Genomic DNA, 21,702 nt, shown 5'->3' on the forward strand with positions numbered 1-21,702 from the left:
TCACACATGCTTTTCTTTCCTGGAGTACTGTGAAGTTTTCTTTGTCACAATAAAATACAGAGAGGTAGTCTAAAAGTGGGTGACAAATACTTCAAGGCCAGCAAGAAACCTACATTGGGAGTATATTTGTGTGCATGAGAAAGGGAAAACAAAACACCATTTTTAGGTGGTGTATGAGTACATGCACATCCTAAAATTGAGGCTAAACTAATAGGTTTTAGGGAGTTATTTAATTAGGTGGAATACTGTATGTTTATGGTTGCGTTAGATGAGAGGAAAACTGTTACAGGGAGGAAGGTTTGGTGTGGAAGTAAAGAAGCCAGGTGTTGCTGTGGGTACCTTTCCTCTAACCATCTTTTTGACAGCCTCTTAAGATGGCAATCCATTTAAATCTGTTTAAAGTTTGACAAGGAAACAGCCCGGTAGCAAAGGGGATTTCTGTTTGTTGGTTATCAGGGGTTGCGGAGATTTTTATTTAACTTTCTAACATGGGTTTCAAATAGTGAACTGCTTGAATATTGATCTGATCCATTAAAAACAAGACTTTGTTTTAAATTTCTGGAACGTATTTTAAAAGAATCACAGAATCAGCTAGGTTGGAAGACTTATGGAAATTAACAGTGAAGTTGTATCTAGAGCAGCTGTACAGTTTTCTGTTAGGAAATTCTTACTATGTAATGTGCCTTCTAAAGTGGGTTGGGTGGCTAGGATAAAATAATGAATTATGAAATAAGTGACTTCTGACTTAAAAGCTTTTTCCTGTTTCGTAGACAACTAAAACTTTTGATTCTTGACTTCTTGGGTGTTTATTTAGAAAGATAAGTCTTAGCATTGTGTTGAGCTTCATTTATGTCAGTTAATGTTACTTGCAGCATTACTAAGAATGTGGAAGCCAAACTGATGCATCAGACTTGACATCCAAATTTAAAAAGAAGCAGATGGCTGCTTATGTTTACTGCTGTGGCAAGCTAGTAAAAAAAAAAAAAAAACAAAACACAAAACCCACAACATCCAAAACAGCTTTATTTAAACAACTAAAATTAATTTAAATAGTTACTGAAGTCCAGACTATCTTGTCACTATGTGCAGAGCTTTTACAGCCCATAGGAGGTGTGTGGGCTGGTTCTCACCACACAAAAAAATTGCTGACCGACACTTCCAGGTTGCTGAAGACCTTCAGAAGGTAGTAACACTTGCCCACCAAAAGGCATGTTATAAATTCTTTTTAAGAAATTCTGTGTTGTTTTTTTGATGAAGCCTCTTGTGTAGCTGCTGCTTCTAGTTTGTGTTCTGATTCCAGCTTTGTGTTCGTGCTGTGGGAATCATTGACTCTTTCCCCCAACTAGACCTTGATGTCTATTAATATGAAGATAGTCTGTTATAAATACTTGGCAGGGGAATCAAATGGGAATTGATACGCTGTTACTTACAGCTTCATTAAAAATAATTCTGGTAACTAAAACGTTTGAGTGACTTGTTTCCAGATTAAGGTGTTTTTAAGCATATGTTAATATGATGAGTAGAAACTGTTTTGGAAGGTTCCACTAATAAATACATTATTCTAAGAGGAAAAATAAACTGCTTTTAACATCAGGGGAAGATCTACCCTACAGTTTCCAGTTAAATAGTACTGAATAGCAAGAAGAATTTGTGTACTTAAAGTAAAAATGCATTAGTAAACCAGATGAATTAATTTTTGACTGTATTGTGTCCTTATTACAAACAAATTAATAACTGTATTGTTCCTGTAGCTTACCTGGGAATGTGATTAATGTTCAGTATTACATATTCTAGTGTGCTTTGGCAATATGAAAACCGGAATGCTTAACAAGAATACAATTTCAAATTAAAGTAATAAATCAGAGTTACTGAATTAAGGCCTGCAGTGTGCCACGCTCCTCGATGGGTGTTCAGAGTGCGGTATTTTGTCCCACATGCTTTTGGCAGCAAAAGCCTCTTTATCAGCTACTGTCTTTCCAGTCACGCTTGCGTTCACGTCTTTGCTACATGCTCTGCTGATTACCTTGGAAAAGGGCAATGCTGTAACTGTTCAACTGACCTTTCAGTTTATTTTCTCTTGTGTAATATGAAACATGAGCTAACACAGTCTTAGTCTGCTGGTTTCGAGAAAGAAATCTGTCTCCGTGCACTTCTGCAGCTTTCTGCTCAAATATGATGGAGTTTCTCTGTAGTTACGTTAATTCAAAAAGAACTCTGTCAACTTGCTTCGGTTATCATCACAACAGAGAAGCAAATTATTGTAGCTGAAAGAGGGATTTTAGTGTACAATTCATGCATAATTAAGACTACTTAGCAGAGAGATGGTGAGACTGACTATAAAATGAAGAAATCTCATACCTAAAGTGTTTAACTGATAAACGTTCAGATGTGTAAAATAAAATAAGTGTGCTACTGTTAAATTTGTTGTCTTATAAACAAAGAAAAAACATAGAACTCCCATTATTTTGTAATTGCTGTCTTATTTAGACTGTTCTCTCATGACTGGGAAGCTGACTTGAGTGCTTTGGCGGGTAGAGAATATCCATAGCAGTGCTGTTCTGGGAAGTTGTAGCACAGCTTAGTATCATAAGGTTTTTGGGGGCAGCTGTGGTTTTTTGGGGGTGTCTCTTATTAAAAAAGGTAACTATATACCTTTTATCTCAAGGGAGGGTAAAAGATAAAATGGCTTTCTTGTAGCAAGTGTTAATACTTATGTATACACTTTCCTCTCCTCTCTGGCTTGAATTGATGTCTCTAAGTAGTTTGCTAGGCTTCTGATGGAAAGAAATTGCCTCTTGTTCCCTGTAAACACTAGTAATTTGTTACACTTATCCTGAGAGGTGCATCCATGTGTTTCTAATAAACTGAAGGGGGTGATAGATGAACAAACATATGCGAATGTGGGTAAGAGCCTCTAAATATTGTGAGGAAGGGTGTTCTTAGAAGTGAGATTGGTTTAGAAAAGTCAGTGGAGCAATTATTACTAAATGATTGCATTAAGTTTACATTTGATACATGTTGTAATCCCTGCCGCATTTGGTTCCGATTTGAGCAGTGTGTGTTTGTTATGAAGCTGATGGCAAAAACATTACAGCTGTCAAACGCTGGTGAAGCCACTGAGTTATCCTAATGTTCAAAGCAGGGAAGAGGCTTCTAGTCCCCTGTATTGTGCAGAAATCACAGTGCCAGAACTTAAGTCAGCAAATAATCCTCTTGCTAAAATACTACTGAAACGTATTTTTCTTTATTAGACTTCGTAGCTTGTAGGTCTTTACATCTTTGTTAGAAAGAGCAACTGCCTGTAGGATGTTAAGAAAAACTCTGTAGTTTCCCTTGTTTCGTGACAGGTTTTGTTTTGTCATACTCCTACCTGCTACACCGTACGTTGTTTCTAGGGCTTGACTTGCATGTCAAGTGCACTTTAAATTATTTTGGAAAAAGTTGATGCTGAATCAGTCACTTGTTCCTGTATGAGTAACTTTCAACAGAGCAAGTGTTTACTCATTAATTATCCCCAAGCAAATATTTCTTAATTTATAAAATACTGCATTTAGTTTGAGACACAAAGCTGCATTATCTCTCCATGCTGAAATTATGGAACATCCAAAGAGTGTTGGGGGTTTACATCTGTTTGCTCTCCATGGAAAGTGCCCAGAAATTCTAAGTACTGAAGTGAGGTGTTGTGGGTCCTATTACATTTTTTTTTTTTTTTTTTTTTTTAAAAACTGCTTCTGTTTCCAGTGTAGCTTCCAATATTACAGATTTATTCTAGTTGGAGAGAAGTCATAAGAACACTCAAATTAATGCATTTACTTGAAGGAGCTTTTTGGATGTAGCTATTGAAAAAGCCGCTATGTTCATGGGATTTGGCAATAGCAGACACTACTGAATCTCTTGCCTTCCCGCTGTTCATTTGGGTAAATTTTAAAGAAATCTCCTGGGGAGACCAGAAAAGCACAGAGCAGAGCTGTCCTGTCTATTGGAAAAGAAAAAATGACAAATTGCCTCTTGGCATTCATTATCTGCAGAGCAGAAAAAAATTGGAAAAGTTGCTTTTGAAATTTTTGCTTTTCTTGCTCGCTCTTATGAGTTCTCTGCTGGGTGGTCTTTTTAGTAACTAGTAGTAAAGTACTTCTTTGTTAGGAATTGTAACAGAAATAGTTTAACTGTCGAAGTTCCTTATTGGAATAACTGTATCATCAAATTATTTGGGTAACAGTTAATTTTATTACACCTGAAAGGAACTTAATATCATTGGACATCTTGCAGAATCCTTAGTTTTCAGCTGAAAATGGGTGTTAACTTGCTTCTGACTTGGGAGAGAGGCAAAATACTTGTGTAATGAATAATTTTAATAGAGCAACTGGAACCTCTGGGAAATTCAGGTTTGGCCACACGCAGACTTCTTAAGATCATGATTTCAGAAACATGTAACACCTTTACTTTTAATCTGCAGAAAAGCAAAATTAAATGATCGTCTCTTTCTGTATCTCTGTAAAAATCAGCTATTGCTATCCTGTACTTCTAGAGCATATCTCTTGGAATTCCTCTAACAGTTCAAAGGTTACATGTGTTCAGGTGTTGCTTAATCTATTTAAGTGTATATTAAAAAGATTACATGAATGGGACATTTCTACATTTCTATGTAGAAAGTGCAAGTCAATAATCTAAAACTATAAAGTTGATATAAGTTAAAATACAGTAAATCTGCTATTCTGCAGTAGTTGTACCTACCTGAGATTTACTGTGCCTTTACTAACTATTTTCCTTAAGTGTGATTACTTTGTGTAATACTCTGAATAGTCAAATGAAAAATGAGTGAAGAGAGGTGGAGAAAAGAATGAAATGAAATCCAAGGCTTTGGTTTTGAAGCACTTTCTCTAGTGACAAATGAAGTTGAAGAAGCAACTGCAAACAGGAATTTGCTTCTGACACATAATTCTAGTTCAACACGGTCTGATGTGTTTGATTTGTTGGACTGCAGAAATTTGCTTTAGGAAGAACTTGATCCATCCTACTCCTGTCTTCCTTCAATCCATCCCCTTATAAGCAGCTTAATGAAGACAGCTTGAGGGAATAACTAACTACAGAGTAAAGGAGAAGATGAGAATCAGGGATTTGCTAATCTGATCAGGGACTCTGCACTGGTTTTGGTGTCAATGCAAATGTTTGTAACCGTATCTTCAAAGTGATATTGGCAATATTAGAAAAAGTAATTTGTGAATGGCCCCATGCTCTTTATTTTGAAATATTCAGAGGTGTTGCATCTATATTTTCAACTTCTGTTTTCATCTTTTCATTTCCTTTTTTCTTCCGTGAAGTGGTAGGGGTCACAGCAGGAATAGAAATGGGCATTTTTAGTGATGATTGTTTCAAGATTGTCTAGTTTCATATTCCCATGTGTTCCTCCTTTGACTACCTTGAAAGAAATTAATTCTACTCTGGCTTTCTAGGAAAACCTGGTGAGAATACAGCACGATCTTTATCAGAGACCTTACAGCTGTGCTTCATGAGATGGCAACTACCTCTTCTGTGATTTACACATGGTGGTTAAAGAGAACTGTTGCACACAGTGGACTGCAGTGTGGAGATCAAAGAGCCAGTGCCCCTGATCCAGTGAGCATGGACCATGCGGCTCTGTATGGGTGTATCGAAGGCAGGAAGGCCTATTTTAAAGGCAGGCTCTATGAAATGCCACAGCCCGTTGCTTGTTGAATTTGACTGGTTACCCTGAGGGTTGTGGCAGACCACAGGGGAGTCTGTTTTTATAATGTAGTTTTCTGAGCAAATTTTACTGCTGCAGATGGACATTTTTGACTAGATGCATAGTGGTAAGAGCTGCTTAAGTACAGAAGTTTATGATCTAAGTGTTAACATCACATCTTCAGATTCAAACAGAGTTCCTCTTCTTCCATAGCTATCAAGGTTTTTTACAGAAGTGGTTACTGTTTACATATTCAGTGTAGGCACTTAGATGATACCCATCGCTGCTAGTTGATATCAGCATTGCAAGATTTTTGGACTTCATTCTCTAAAGGATGGGCTGCCTGTGATATCAAGAGGAAAACTGCAGCTTCTAAGCCTGTCTTGGTATATAAGTCAAACACAGTTGATAATCCTTTCTCGTGTTCCTGCACTAGACTATCAGTACTAAAATTGGCAATATTCAATTCCTTATTTGTCAAATTTCAAAGTGTGGCTTTATTTGAATAATACATTATTGTGGAATAAACTGTCACAATTTTTAAAGATTTTTCTACATCCTATAGAGAAGTAATCTGTAAATGGTATTATGTTGGTGAAAGTGTGGTGCATCTACACTGATGATTTGAATTTTTCGTTACAGTGTTTTGTCCCTTTTGATTGTCCACAGGAATCATAAGATAGAGTGGAACTACACCAAAACAGGGAATGTTTTGATGATCTGTCCATATCAGTAGGTGAATGAGTTTCACACTGCCCAGCTTTTTTTCCCCACCACTGGCCCTAGTGTTCCCATACTGTCACAGTGAGCTTCATTCAACAACTTGAGACAGCACGCAATCTCAGTGTCACTCCAGAGATGGTTTGCATTCTTGTTTACAAGACATGAATGCTTTGAAATCAAAAACCCCAAACTAAAAATGCTCAGCGGAGCCATGTTCTTTACCCCTTAATACTAGGACTGGAAAACTGCAGGAGAATTTCAGGTCAGTGTAATTGCAGAGCAGAGGATGATGGTATGTTATCCCTCAAACAGAGCTGCTGTGTGGGGGTGTTAGGAAGATCCTATGATTTCAGTGAAGTTTTCCAGTCATAGTGAGTGTGGGGGGACCAAAGGCAGTTTTGAACATAGAGTTCAGAAATCTCAGTAACTTTATAAATAGCATCAGTGATGATACAGGACAGGATTTGATGGCCTCTTTGCCTTCCTATTCCCTGTTTTAGTGTAATGCTTATACAGCTTCTTCTGTGGTAGAGCAGAGTGGAAGGTTGAAAATAAGAAGCAGCGTTCCCCTAAGAGGCTTCAGGATTAAGCTGATAAATAGGACAAGTGGTGTCTTGAAATCTAAAACAATTTTTCTTAAGGTTTGTTGTTTAAATGAGGAGGAAGGGGGAAAACAAACTATTTTTCCCTTTCTGCTTTTGATCTTTTAGTCATTGACACCTACATTGGAAGAAGTGTAAAGAAACATAACAGACTTAAGTAGCTAAGAATTTTCCTTTCTTTTGGACTGTAGCTTTATTTTTAACACTGACATTACTGTAAATGTTGTATCTATTGGAAAATGGGAGGATTTGGCTAAAGAGTACCTTACTGGGCATTTTCTTTCATATACTTTTCCCTTTGGTATCTGTGGAATTGGACTTTTCATATGGACAACAGATACCATTATCAAAGTCTCTTCTATTTGCTTTCATGTTTTGAATAAATCAGCATTAGTACTGGACCGATATTGTAGAAATAAATTATCGCACAAAAGCTGGTGTGAACAAAAAGAATCTAAAAGATGAATAGCTACTAAAATCAGCATCATAAGCAGAAGAGGGACTAAAATGATTAATTTCAATGGTGATACCACAGGTCTTAAAATAAGCTGATTGACTGTTCTATACACTGCAATAACTACAACTTTATAAAAAAGGTTATGAGAATGGGCATAAAAATGCCCTGGAGTTTTGTAGCCATCTTGGAGTTCAGCACCAGACAGGTTAAATGAAGGTATCTTGTATTGCTTCTAAGGCCTTTTTGGTTATACTAGTTTCTATTTAGATTACTGTGATGCCTAAGAAACAAGAACTTATCTGGTTAAATCTAAATGTTTAAAGTATTAAATACCTTTTTTGTCATTTCACAAGGTGGCCAGGAAGGAGTTGGTACCTCTGGTTGCTTGGAAGAATAAAGACCTGAAGGCTTTATGTGGAGCCCTAATTCAGTATTGTTACTTGCCATCAAACTTCAGTAGTCTGCCAAAAGTCATATTTCAATAAGGCAGTCAGCTTTGGAGAAGAAAGGGAGGCTTACATTTTAATTCTTATGCTCCATGTTGAAGCTACTAATTTTAACGTATGCCTGAGACTTTTAAATGAGATCAATAGCTGAATGAAGTCAGTGGTGATAAGAACTGCAACGTCAGGAGGGTTTTGTACATCATCGTTACCAAATAAGTAGAACATTATTTCTTTGCATAAGAACTACATAGCTTTGCATTGAACTAAAAGATTTCAGGCCATCTTTTTCTCTGAACTTTCTCTGATAACTGTATATTTCTACTGTGTAAGTTTTAGGTCTCTGGGTATCTAAGACAAAACATTTGAGGGTGTTTTAGTGATAAAGTATGAGGAATAAGTGCTCACCTGAAATGTAAACCCTTGAAGTGGCTACTGAGTTAATGCTGTCTTTACTCCTTCACTATGAAGCTTATTTTATTGCTTGCTTTCTGGATAGCCATTATACTAATTCATGTTTGATGTTTTAATCCTGCTTCTATGGAAAGTCAGCCAATTCCTACACTTCTATTGTAAGGGTTTAAACAAAGCCGCATATAAAGCGTGGGATTTAAAGCAGTGCTGTGTTACAAATTATGAATGTAACAATAGGAAAAGACTGTTGTGACCATGTTTCAAATTATGTTTACAATTACCAGTATTTCACAGTGAAATAGTGGTAGAGGAGGGGAAAAAAATGCTGATGTAGGAGTACTGTTCTGTTACCAAATGACTTGTTTCAAGCTGGGTGTATGTGTGCTTGGGGAAATGCCAAGACTGTGAAGTCTTTGTTTCCAATAAGTCTGAAGAAAATGCCTAATTTGGGTATTTTAGTTTTTTTATTATTTAGTGGTTTTTTGTCCCAAAGGTAATGGTTTTACTTTTCAAGGCATACCTGGGTACAGTTTTTACCTTGTAATACCTCTTCAGTGTCAACTTTAATGAGGGAAGTAGAAAAATCTTAAGACTTTACAGTCATTCATTAAGCTGTGAAGACCTGGAAACTATGAAGGCAGAAGTCAGCCTGTTGTCCTGACTTGTAGCTCTGGATGCTGTTTTTGACTCTTTTCACATGTCCAGAATTTTATGAGGTTGTCTCATCTTTGAAATGTCCCTTGTGTCCAAAATCTGTCTGACATATATATATGTCGTATGAGTATATATGCATAAGTGAACATGACATAACTTTCAGTGTTAAGAGGGGATCATGAAATACAGTCTCATCAATCTAATGTCTAACTCTTCTCTTTTAACACTTTTTTGCTATTAGTGAACAGTATAAATCTTTGGAATTGGTTGAAGAAAAACCTTTTCCTGTCATTTTCTGTGTGTAATCCTGGGGTTTCAGTGTGGAAGATAAAAATGTGTAACAAGCTTCAGTAACATAGAAATGAAAGCCAAAACTTCTGTGAAAGCAAAACCTTAAGTTCCCTAACTCTGTTTCATGAGCGTGCACTTAACTGAATCCTTTCCTTTAAAGCAGCAACAGGATACAGAACTATGCTTCTGCTGCTTTACAAGACCTTCTGTGACAGGTAACCTTGTTCTGTGTCCAGATGTGTTTCATCTCCTGAGATGAGTTTTTAGAATAGTTCACAGCACAAGTAATTGATCCATTTCAGAAACTGGTGGTTTTTTCATGGATTTTGTGCAAACTATAATTCTATATTTGATAATTTCAGAAGGTGATTTAAAAAAAACCCAATAACTGAATGCTTTCTAGAATATCATCTAAAAACATTATGGAGAGCACTAGCTGTTTCAATAATCATTATTTCTACAATGATGATACAGCAGTAATACCTGAATTAACTTGCTCTATCACAAGCAGTGTGCTTGTGTACAAATTGAAGGAGCATTGTTACTCAATGTACATGATGCTGTATTACTTGTTCAAAATTTATCCTATATGAAAAGCTATTATTGTAATAATGTTTTACATCCTTGATCAACAGCTTTTCTCATCTGCTTCCTTTCTTGACCCCCGTCCTCCAAAACGAATTGTTTAATTGAGCATGTAATCTTGCTCACCACCATTGCAAAGTGAGCAAAAAGAGTGGTCTTTTTCTATGGTAATACTCATGATAATGTCACATATTAGTGTTGTGGTCTCTTTGTTTGCCCAAACTTTCACTTTTTGTCTTTCGATAAATTCGAATAGTGGATGTACTCTTAGTGCTTCTGTAACAAGAATCCAGAGCTTACAATGTGTGTATTACTGTCAGTGATATTTCCCAAAGGCATAAATCATATAATTGCTTCCTGAAAGTCGATTTTCATCCCTCCCACCCCATAAACTCCCTTCTCAAATCCTGAATTTGTTTGCTGCTTATTTCTTCGGAATGAGATGAATGGGTTTGGTTCTCCTCTGCTGGGGAGGACTCATTGAGGAAGACCAGTAGGCGGTCTGCACGTCTGTGGCTCTGGGTTATGTGAAGCGTATCATAGCCTTTTTCTTTTCTGCACAGAGATTTCGGTCCTTCTCTGTGACCTGCTGTTCTCTGTTAATAAATGTATCATCTTCTTTCTCTCCAGCTTCCAAAGATTTGCATGACTAACTTTTGTTTAGAGATGAAGCTTACCACTGCTTCCTGAATGTGGGGAAATACCACATCCAGCCGAAGGTGTTCTTAAAGCTGTGAAAATGTATTTGTACCAGGTAGGGGCAGGGGGGAGAGATTAATTTTAAGTAGATAAAATAAAAAAGGTGTTTCCAAACAGGTTAAGTGTGACAAATTCATTGCTTCAGTTAGATCTTTTCTGGAGTTACAACAGATGGTTACCTATAGCATATACAAAAGGGTTCCTGCTTCAGCTGCAGTGGAACTAGTTAAAAATAACACGTGACAGGCAGCAATTTTGAAACAGCTTATGTACGGCTGAGAAATTGGAATTTGCAGGTAGCACTTTGTTCTTGTGTAACACAACACAACAACATGACATATTTTAAGGGAAGGCTTAGAATTTTTAGAAAAGCTATACAAATCAAAATACCTTTTGTTTAAGGGGAACCCTTCAATAATGGAGTAATTTTGCCTTTACCAAATGTCATACGTTGAACTTTTAACTTGCTCTGTGTTTAAACTTTATATAGATTTTTCTGTGATTGCAGTTGGTTAAAACTTCAGCCAGTCAACTGGGTTTGTGTATATATGTAATACAGTTATACTTGGAAATATTACAAAATATTCTCCCTTCTTCCTCAAGCACTATAAATGAAATTGATTATCAGAGCAGTAGTAGTTAATAATGTACTCCTGAAGATTACACCCATGAGCAAATTTTAAAGGAGTGTTGCAGGTGGATGGGTAAAAAATTAAGTGTATTTGCTATAGTGTATCCTGAGGCGTTTTTCAAATCTTGCTGTATTTAAAGGTGAGCATCAGTCTTCATAATAAGAACTTGCTAGGAGATTAGCCTTGAAAGTAGTCATAGTATTCTTAATTAATATAAGTAATGTTATTTTAATTTAACCAGTAAATAGACACTTTAATCCTCTACTTTGAACTATTTAAGGGCCAACGTCTTAAGTCCTGACACTGCAGACAGGCTACCTCTCTTTTCAAGGTATCATCCCATAGTGCTGTTTTGCTTCTTTACTGTTTCTATTTCTTTTTTTCAAAATACAGTAAGTGTAATGAGGCAGACAAGTTGTTCTGGCTGGGATTCTTATTAGTTTTTATGAATTTTAGAAGACTCATTTTCACTTATGGAGAACACAAATACATTTCTAACTTAGATTGGGTATGTCTTATCTAAAACAAAAAATAAAATTTACAGGTAGCATTAACAAAATGCTAACCTGAAACTTCTAGATGTGTTTCTTCACATAATAGCTCACATTTTAGGAGTCAAAAGTTGACCCTCCTGTTTATATTGTGCACCTGGTGCGTGTTTCTTGAATTGACAGGAACTTCTTGGAGAAAACATAGCAAAACATGGCAAAAACCTCCAAGCTGTTACTAGCAAATTTTTACATTAGAGGTTTAGTGCGTTTAAAGTCCTGCTGGGGTAAGTAGGGTGTAGTCCAAATAATTACTTCCATGACATGGTAATTTTGTTTTCCAAATCGTTCAGTGTCAGGGGACTGCAAAGTCTGCTTGCTGATGGTCTCTGCAGAGAGGTTGCCTAAGGAGCTGCTTTCTGCAAGTGCCAGACTAGTTTCTACATACTTGCTATATGTTGTACTGCAAAGCTTTTCAGTGTCCTGAGATTGTCTATTAAAATTGTCTGTGAGAGATGTAACAGGCCTATCCAATTCTCCCTAGGAGGCCTGTGTCTGATATTAATAAGATGGAAGAAAAAGTGCTAGGCTGTTCAGAGTGTGAAGTTCTCCTGTTGTGTAGTAATACTATGATTTCTTGGCTGCCAATCAGGAGTTGTAGTCTTAGATTTGAAGTGCAAACTGTTTCCATAAAGTAGAGAAAATACTGACAAATGTGAAGATTGCAACTTTGCACTGTGTAACAACCGTGGAAAAATTGTATGGTTTGTATTTGATATTTTTTTCTATTTCTGTAGAGAACAGTGAATCTGCTATTGTAGTCTTAGGACATAGTGTGACAGTGTCTCAATGTGGGTTTTTTATGTTCTTGCACTTCTTAATGCAGGCACTTACTAAACTTTCTAAAAAATCTTATTTGTTTTCATTGAAAGGTATTCTCTGTTTTATTACCACTTGAAGAACATTGAGGAAAATGAAGGAGGCCTTGATAAATTTTCAAGAAGTTACAAAACCTTTGGAGTTAACCAATTTGTGGATGGTGGAATATATTGCAAAGAGTGGGCACCGGGAGCAGAAGCAGTGTTTCTCGCAGGTGACTTCAGTAAGTATTTTTAAGAATTTTTCTTCTCTCTGGTATTGTGTTTTTAGACCAATACACTCTTCACTTCAAGACAATTTTGTAGCAATGATGAAATTCTGATAGTAAAAATGTATGTTGTGGCTTGCTGGCGTAGTGGCATTTTGTAACTTAAACTAATAATCTTTTACTCCACATTGCAATAGCCTAAGAACATAGGTGTTTCTATTTTATAGTCAGTATTGTGTGTATCTAGTAGTATTTTTTTTTTTAATACCCATAAGGCAATGACTTGTCTAAAGGATCTAGCCTGATCACATTGCAGCTTTAGACTAAATGAGTCTAAACTACCTGAGGTTCTTCCTAAAGCTCTGTAGTTAGGCTTCTGTAAAACTGTATGTGGAGAGGAGAAATAACAGTGGAATAATTTGCTTTATATTTCACTGATCTAACAGCAGTGTTGCCAAGGCCCAAGGCCCTTCAAAATTCCCACTAACCATGAGAGTGTAGACAAAAGTCCTGCTGGAAAATGGTAACCTAAAATCAAACTAACCTACTTATGATAGAGTAGGTCGTGGTGTGTTCTGAGGAGAGGAGAAGAAACAATGTTAACAGGACAGGAAGGTGACAGGATTACATGGAGGAAATGCATTGCTTACTATGAGAACCGGGAAGATGTTGATTCACTTACTTAAAACTTGAGACAAAAATATAAAATTGCTCCTCATTCAGAAGGCTAGCTACACTCAAATCATGTGCTGCAAGTTCTTAAATGGAAGTCAGATGCATTTTTGCTCTTAAATCCTGCAATACTAATTCCACTCTCCTTTTTGTCTGGGGATTTTTAGTTTTGTTTTTCCCCTTTCACCTCTCTATCCCTTCTTCAGTGTTAGGTATTAGTCCGTCAAGATACTAGGAATTTTATTGCTGGCTCTTACTGAACTGAGACTTAATCTGTGAAATGATTTTGTTCATTTAACTGCATTTCAGAAATATGCAGTGTTATTTATCCAACTTTTGTTTTGCAGAAATACTGATCTGGTGAATGTCCGGTGTGTGTATTTATATTACCAAAAAAAGTGTATGAATTGCCAATTTGAGGCAGTTAACTACTTCTGTTTAAACAAAAAGTTAATTGTTGAGTTTTCCTTCTTCCTTACTCCTGTTTGAGGAAACTATCAAAAGGGCAAACTCTGTATTTGAGGAAGGAAGTCGTGAACTTGAAATTGTATGTGCTTATATAACTTTAAAATTATAAGACTCATTACAGATGCCATTAGCTGTAGTATCTGGTGGTCCTTTCTAAAGTACTGTGGTTAAGCTTCTATAAAAATATGTGCGGTAATGAAGAAATAAATGGACTACCCTGGCAGTGTTTTTCAGATCCATTAAGATTTTTTCAGTGCTTCATAGCAATGTTTTAGAACTGTGTTTCTGTAGTCACAAGATCAATACACTTATAAATAGAAAAAGTAAAAGTGTTTAAATATTCACATTATGCTTCAGTTTGCAAACATCAGAGTCATAAAATGCATCTATTTTAATTGTCAGCAACTTGTATTTTCTCTTTTTCTTTAAGAACTGAATGAGACCATCTATGTCCACTATTCACTGTAATAATTTTAGTCTATAAACAATGATTATTGTTAGAAAAATCTTTTTTTTTTTTTAATGCAGGGGACAGAAAAGTTAGTGCAACACTATTTTCAAGCATGGTCTTGTTTGATATGGTTAACCTAGTGAACGACAGAGTAGCTTTCCTTGAAATACTCCTTGTCTTTTTATTGGACTAGACATTAATAAAATAGGTTAGTGCAGTACTTGAATTTTAATATGGGAATTGGCTATGTCCTCTGATTCAAAACTGAATAATGAATCACAAGTATAGTTCACCTACTGCTAGATTACAGTGATGCCAGCCATCAGTGCTGACTGCAAGACAGCTAGATGAGGATATTTTAATAGCTCAACTTTATATGTGTGAATACACAGAAAATTCTCTTCACTCCTGCTTTACTCCCTGCAACCCCACCTATTGCTCAAGGTTTTTATGTGATGTGATGGATATAATAGTCTTTAAGTTAAATTATTCAGCACAGTTGAAGACTAGAATACATTTGTTTTAAATATGTATTTTAATAGCCATTTTAAAAACAGACTTTTAACGAAATTAATAACTAATATTTTAAAAAGAGGATATAACTTGTAAATTGGCTTGGCAGGTTGGAGGGGGAAGTATGCATATACCAGAATGCAGTAGCTAAAGACTGGAATGGTTTTCTAAACCTTACTTAATTTAAAATATTTCATGTGATACATCATATGAAGCAGAAATTTAGGACTACTATCTTAGAGTAGTTGTATCTAGATGCTAATGAAATGTGGCAGTAAGAAGTCAAAAGACTAGAAAGAAATTCACTTTAATGTGGAAAAACTGCGTTTGTCCTATATATCATGTTCCTAAGTCATAGTAAAGTATTCATTCCCAACGGGGAAGATATTGTACTCCCAATGCCTAGAGGAATGGAAGATTGTCATTCAATTCAGATGAGCTTTAATAATATTCTGATGAGAAATTGGGTTGCAAAACCTAAGATTTAGATTCAGGTTGCTACAGAAATGTTTAATTAAAACTGAATCCCCTTAACCTTTCTTTGAGTTTTCAAGAAAGTTAAAGTCTCAAACTAAATTTATGATTATATTGTATTTAAATTCAGTATCAGAATTGTTTTTGATAAGAATTTTTTTAATAAAACTCAAATTTTTATAGAGAGATCTGTAACTGAACCACTCGGGAGGAAATTTGAAGTCTTACACAAAGAAACAAACATGGAACTTAAACGACAGCAGCTTTTTAGGTTTTAAACTGAAATATGGTGATGTAAAATACAAAAACAGTCAATACATGCTTTTTTTTAGTTCTTTTGTAGGGAGATGGATAGCAGTGTTTTCTCATAGTGTTTTACTTAATAATATGGTATCGTCTGCGAGTCTCTTAGATGTTTGATGGAAAGGCACAAGAAATAACACAAAATATTAGTCCCTGCTATTTAATCTGATAAGTTTTTGAGGATCAAAATCTAGTAAAAATTATAATGGCAAATGCAGACTGTATTACAGAGAAATAAAACTTCTTTCAGAATGTATAATTAAGATCATAGTTAATAATCTTTATTATGAACTGTGCTTAAGATAAACATGAATAATTTATTTCTGTCATTTTATACATGTGAAGCATCAGTCCTGCAAATGTAAAGTTTTTTGTGAATGACCTTTATGCTTTATAGCAGACAATAAAAGCTTTGATATTAAGGTATTTTGGTCCAATTTATGGAATTTTTGTACCTTGTTCTTAGACACTTGTAATGAATGGGTTAGCTCCTATTTAATAGAATAATTCTTAGTATCACTGTGTGTTCTAGAAAGAAGCTGGAATCTAGTAATAATACACAAATCTGTATTTGGATTGGAGAATGAAAAACATAAATTCAAAAAAAATCCCGATTACTTTCAGTGTTCTTTTTATCTCTGCTTTAAAACTCCATAATTTGAGAGAAAAGAGATATTATATCTGTTGGTATTCTGATACGATGTTTTACTGGATCTGAAAAGTATTAAATGAACATCCAAAAACATTAAGATGTGTCAATGAGTACTTTTAGCATCTCAGTAAATCAAGTGTATGAGGCAATTAGTCAGCTGAATTTCTGATGCGAGCGGCAATATCAACATTTATACCTACCTTAAAAACTCTCAGTGATAATACACTGAATATTTTATTTGCATGCTGTATTGCTGAGGAACTTGGTGACTACTGGCAATTTATTGCTACTTTACAATCAACTATTTCAAAATAAGTTGCTGAACTGCAGGTTTTGAGGGTAACCCACAGAATTTGTTTGGGAATTAGAACACTCAATTGTATTTGGCCATGCAGAGACTCAGTGGGTTATCTGTAAAAAAATACTTTAATTATAAAGAAGTTACTGGCTTTAAGCAGCTTGAAAGAGTAACTATGTATATGCTAATTTGGAAGTCAGTATTTGATATGATACCTTGTCATACTTGTGGTTTCTGTTCTTTAGTTCCCTTTTTTCTTTTCTCTGCTTTCCTCTCCTTCCTTCCCAGCTAACATTAGATCTAAAATGTTGATCGCTCTGGAATATCTGTTTGGTTTGGTTTTTGCTTCCTTTTTCTTGCACTAGTGGGGAAGGCTTCTGCTGGGGTGGAGGGAGGGTGAGTTAGTTGGTTTTAGGGGGGAGGTTTGTTTATTTAAACTCTGACATGCTTCCTTCAGAGTGAAGAAAGGGGAACTTAAGCCACCAGCCCTCGTAATCTGGATATCTGACAGCTGACTGGAAACTTTCCATATCTTAGAATGATTCCTCCCCCCGCCCCCGACCTGACTCAAACTTTTAGCTAAATGGAGTCTAGATACTACTATGATATGATACTGAACTTCTTACTATTTTCTTCAAAGCTTTTTATAGAAAAATACCTACATTTCATGACTAAAGTCAAATAGTTCTATGCTTCTGTGGCTACAGACAACTGAAGGTGCTATTATTATCCAGAGAGACATCCTATTTGACAAGTAATGACATTTGTTTTTGTGTCAGTGTTTGAGCTGTTTAATCACTTTTTAAGCAGATTATGTTAAAGACCCTGCTATTGAGCTGTTGGAAATCAGGCAATGTAGGAGGAGGAAGACCTAATTGGCTACTATGTAGAACAGTATAGTGTCCTTAGAGAATCTCTCAATTTATGTTCTGATTTCATATTCCAAGCAAATGGTATAAAGGTATCTTGTGTGGGATAGTGGGATTTTGATGCCCTTCCCTTGTCTGAACTGCTGTTTTTCTGACAACTTTTCCTCAAGGAAGCTCTGTGAATGCTTGCTGGACTCGGAGCATTTTTCAGTTGATCACAAGTGTGTGGAATGTAGAAATATAACTGCCCTAAGAGATGAGTTTATTGCACTTGAGAGTTCAGCCTCAGTTTATGAAGTTTTTAAACTTTTGAAAAAATAGTTACAACATTGTAGTGATGTATTAGCTCTTACATTGGAACAAGTGAATGATTTGGTCAATATGCAAGAAGTACTTCTTTCCTCTGTGAGAAGCAAGAGAAGTGTTAATTTCTGATATGAAGCTCCAAGTTAAGCAGTGAGCCTCAGAACTGTATGGCTAATACTTGCCAATGTGAAAATAAAACCAGGAGATGAAACAAGAAGTCAATTTATGATTTAGCTGGAGGTATTGCATTTAAATTGATTTTTTAATGACAAATGGTAGAATCCAAGCCATTATAACTTTGAATTTAGTTCTAGATTAAAGGTCAGTTTATGATTCTTTGGCATGCTAAGGGAGCAGTTCTGAGCAAGAAGTTCCATTGTGCCTCATGTTGCTGAGGTAGGATGTAATGTTTAAATAGTTGGCTGGTTTTGAAAGATCTAATCACAGAGATGAGAGAAGCTAAAAGTACCAGGCTATTCAGGATGTCTTCTGTGTTGGATTAAGACATATCTGGGGCCTGAACTTTTGTATAGAAGCTCTTGTCTGTGTGTGTGGCTAATGGGATTTCCGTGATGCTGTCCTTTTTTCCTAAAACATATCCAAGCTGATTATTTGAACTTCTGCTGGTAATATTCTTAGCCTTTTTCTGTAGCTATTGGCAGAGTTTTTGAAGTCCCTGTTCTCAAACTAAGACATTTCTTCTTATCTTTCATCACCTGATGTATTTGGTTCAGTTCATGCATTGTAATAACGAGATATAGCTCAATTGGAAAGTTTCATGAAAAGCAATGAAGATGATTAGACATCTATGAGGGGGAAGAAGGATGAAAGTGTTGGTAGTAATTCCCATAAGAAGGTCTTGACTATCATAAATCCTGACGGGTTCCTTAAAGTATTCTTTTTGCAACTTCTTAAGACATTTGTTATTGTTTTCATCTTTCTTCTGTTTTCCCTTTTTTTGCCTGAATTGTTTATTTCAGACAGTTTAGCTGTTGTTTTTTGGTTACGTTGTATCCACTTCTTTCCATAATCAACAGCTGCTTAGTTTTTCTCATAGTGTTGTAACAAATATTTCTACTGGCTTGTTTAGGATGTGCAGTTTTTGGTTTTAAATCTACATTAAGCATTACTTTTCAGCTATTAATTTTCATAACACTGTGATTTTGTGGTGTTAAAAAAAGTAGTGTGTTTTTGGGGAGAAGGTTGTTTTGACTTTGATCAAAGAAAGTAAAATAAAAATAATTCAATCATTGTCAAATTAGAATTGGAGTATGATTTTGTAGTGAAAATCTTACACATTTTATTGACCCTCTTTTGAACATGTATCGTAGTATCACATTTGTCTGCTGTTGCTCCAGTTTATTCTGAAAAAGATGGAATACACCGTTATACCTTTGAATTGTAATTGGACACATTTTAAGATAAATACACTAAATATTTCTTATTTTGCAGATGGCTGGAATCCATCTTCTCATCCGTATAAGAAGATGGAGTATGGGAAGTGGGAGTTGTTCATTCCACCTGGAGAAGATGGTTATCCTCCTGTGCCCCATGGATCAAAGCTAAAGGTGTTGCTTCTAGACTTACTCTGTCCAGTTCTTGTAACCCTTCTTACTCAGTTGTCCTTTTTGTTTTCTTTTAAATAATTTTATCTTTTAATTGTTCTAAGAAGCAGAATCAGTTTATTTGCTTGTGCAAAGTGACCTCAATGAGTGAAACATTAACATCTAACTCTCTTTGTGATGCTTGGGAGCAGGCATATGTGGCTGAAATGGGGATATAGTGTATTCTGTCATGTTAAAAGACAAAAACAGTACTTAATATTGATAATTTGAAAAATAAGAATTAAGTAGTGTATAGATAAAGTCTTTCTGTATTTGATACAACTGCTTGAGATTAAGATCCTATTCAAATCTCACTACCTTGATAGTTTTTGTGATCCATTTAACCATGGCTTTTCAGATGATCTTTTTGTGTTGCTTAAATAGTACATGTGGCCTTGTAAAACTCCTGCCTGTCATTTAGGAATTAAGGGTGTTGAGCAGTAGGTGTAGGTTAAGTAAGTTAAACTAAATACAGACACAGGGAAAACTTGTATTTTATCAGTTGTATTTTATCAGTTGTATTTCATGAGTATCAGTGAACATAAAATCCTTTCTTCCATGAATTAATGGAAAGTTTCTTCGAACTGTCAAGTGCTACAGATGTTACACTTAGTGCAGATACACATAATGACAACTAACTATCAGTAGAGTTGATTATTTCTACGTGAATACTGATTTTGGTCAGAGTTGTACTTGTGAGAATTTGAACTGTTGCAGTCTTGAGTTCCAGAGATATTGGATGCTAAAAGGGGACAGTAATGAGTAGTTAAGAAAAGGAATGTACTGAAATCATCTATAGACTAGGAAAACTAAGAAGCTGGGAGCATTTTTATAGTACTACTATATTTTCAGGGCTCCCATCAATAAAACTAGCACACTGAAAAAAATCCTCATTTTTCTGCTAAAAATCAGCTTAGGTAAACAAGGAATCTGCTGAAACAAAGATATGCATAAAAATGCTCTGGAAATGCTTACTTAATATGTGTGCTTATCTCTATGCTTTTTGTTACGGTGTATGAAATTGTCCCAGTAATAAATATGGATAAATTGAAATTTAGGAATAATCATGCAGGGATGAGGAAGCTTGTTTTTTTTTTTTTACAGAGCAGGAAAGAAAACATTTGTCTGCAACTCAGAAATATGGTGATTATGCAGAATGTATGAGATTGCAGAATGGTTACTTAATATTTTCCATGGTTTTGAGATGTAAGTAGGTTAGATTTTTTGATTGTTGCTAAATTTACCTTTTATGCTGTATCTACAAAACTATTGAGCTCACCTACTGCAGAGTATTCTATGCTCAGTGGAGAGATAAGAGGTGTGAATGATGAGGTGTGTTGTTAATTATTAACATAATAGCAAAAAGCACATATTCTTAAACATGTTTGGAAAACCTTAAGATTTTTTTTGTTTGTCTACCTATATAATCATTGGTCATTTTGTCTATTTTTGAAGTACAGGTCTTTATAGTACTTTCTCTCTTGCCATTCACCATTTTCTTTGAAATACGAAATCCATAAAGCAAAGATTGCATTGTGCATAATTTGTTTGGTATGCAGATTTTTTGACTACTGATTACTCTTGGTAATCTGGTGTAGCTCTGTTATTGCTCTGAGTTTTCTGAAAAGCTATGAGACTCTTGCTGGCAAAGCAGAATGTGAGTTTGTTTTCCTCTTTTTATTTTAGCTTTTTTTTTAACATGCCACTTTAATAGTGCTTTTACATGGTCAGTTTTAAACAAATATGTATGCAGTTGTCACTGACACTCAATGTGTGATTGCCAAACAGGCATGTGAAGCTGGACTGTTCTGTCTGCCTGTGAGATAGATTTGCTTTCGAGTGTGTATATTCTTGTCTTTCAAAAAAAGGTGTAAAGATTTAGAAACTTGATTCACAGTTTACATAATCATAATTGAGGACTTAATCCATATGGAACTGCTCCCAGCCTCATCTGTAACTTTGCTAATAATTTGCATGACACGTTTTTGTTCCATGGTGCCTATACAACTGAACCTAACACATCATGATGTGTCCTTTCAATGTATTTAGGTGATATAACTAACATAGAAAAAAAATCTTGTGTTCCAGTAGTTCTAATTTGGTTTATTTGTCACAAAAGCTGGGATGAGGTTGGAATATTTCACATGGTAGGCATGTACGTTACCCTTGTGCTACGGCTGATCTTTTTATCCTCTCTCAGAAAACTGCTGCTCTTCAAGTTTTCTTGAAACTACGTGGCTCTGTTAGATTATGATTGTTCATAAATGTGTGTATTTTTGGGAACGTGAGGATTTGTGTGAGCATAGTTTTGCA

At 35.5% G+C, this 21,702-nt stretch overlaps 1 protein-coding gene across 1 annotated transcript in view; it reads left to right on the forward strand.

Moving 5' to 3' along the window:
- Nucleotides 1–21,702, forward strand: part of GBE1 (1,4-alpha-glucan branching enzyme 1) — a 163,611-nt gene that overhangs the window by 25,159 nt on the left and 116,750 nt on the right. Inside the window, exons 2-3 of the mRNA XM_068417950.1 lie at nt 12,625–12,794; nt 19,238–19,353. Of these exons, the coding sequence (XP_068274051.1) occupies nt 12,625–12,794; nt 19,238–19,353 (286 nt within the window). The remainder of the gene's footprint in view (nt 1–12,624; nt 12,795–19,237; nt 19,354–21,702) is intronic.

The sequence above is a fragment of the Nyctibius grandis genome, chromosome 2 (genome assembly GCF_013368605.1).
Source record: "Nyctibius grandis isolate bNycGra1 chromosome 2, bNycGra1.pri, whole genome shotgun sequence".
NCBI classification, from domain to species: Eukaryota; Metazoa; Chordata; class Aves; order Nyctibiiformes; family Nyctibiidae; genus Nyctibius; species Nyctibius grandis.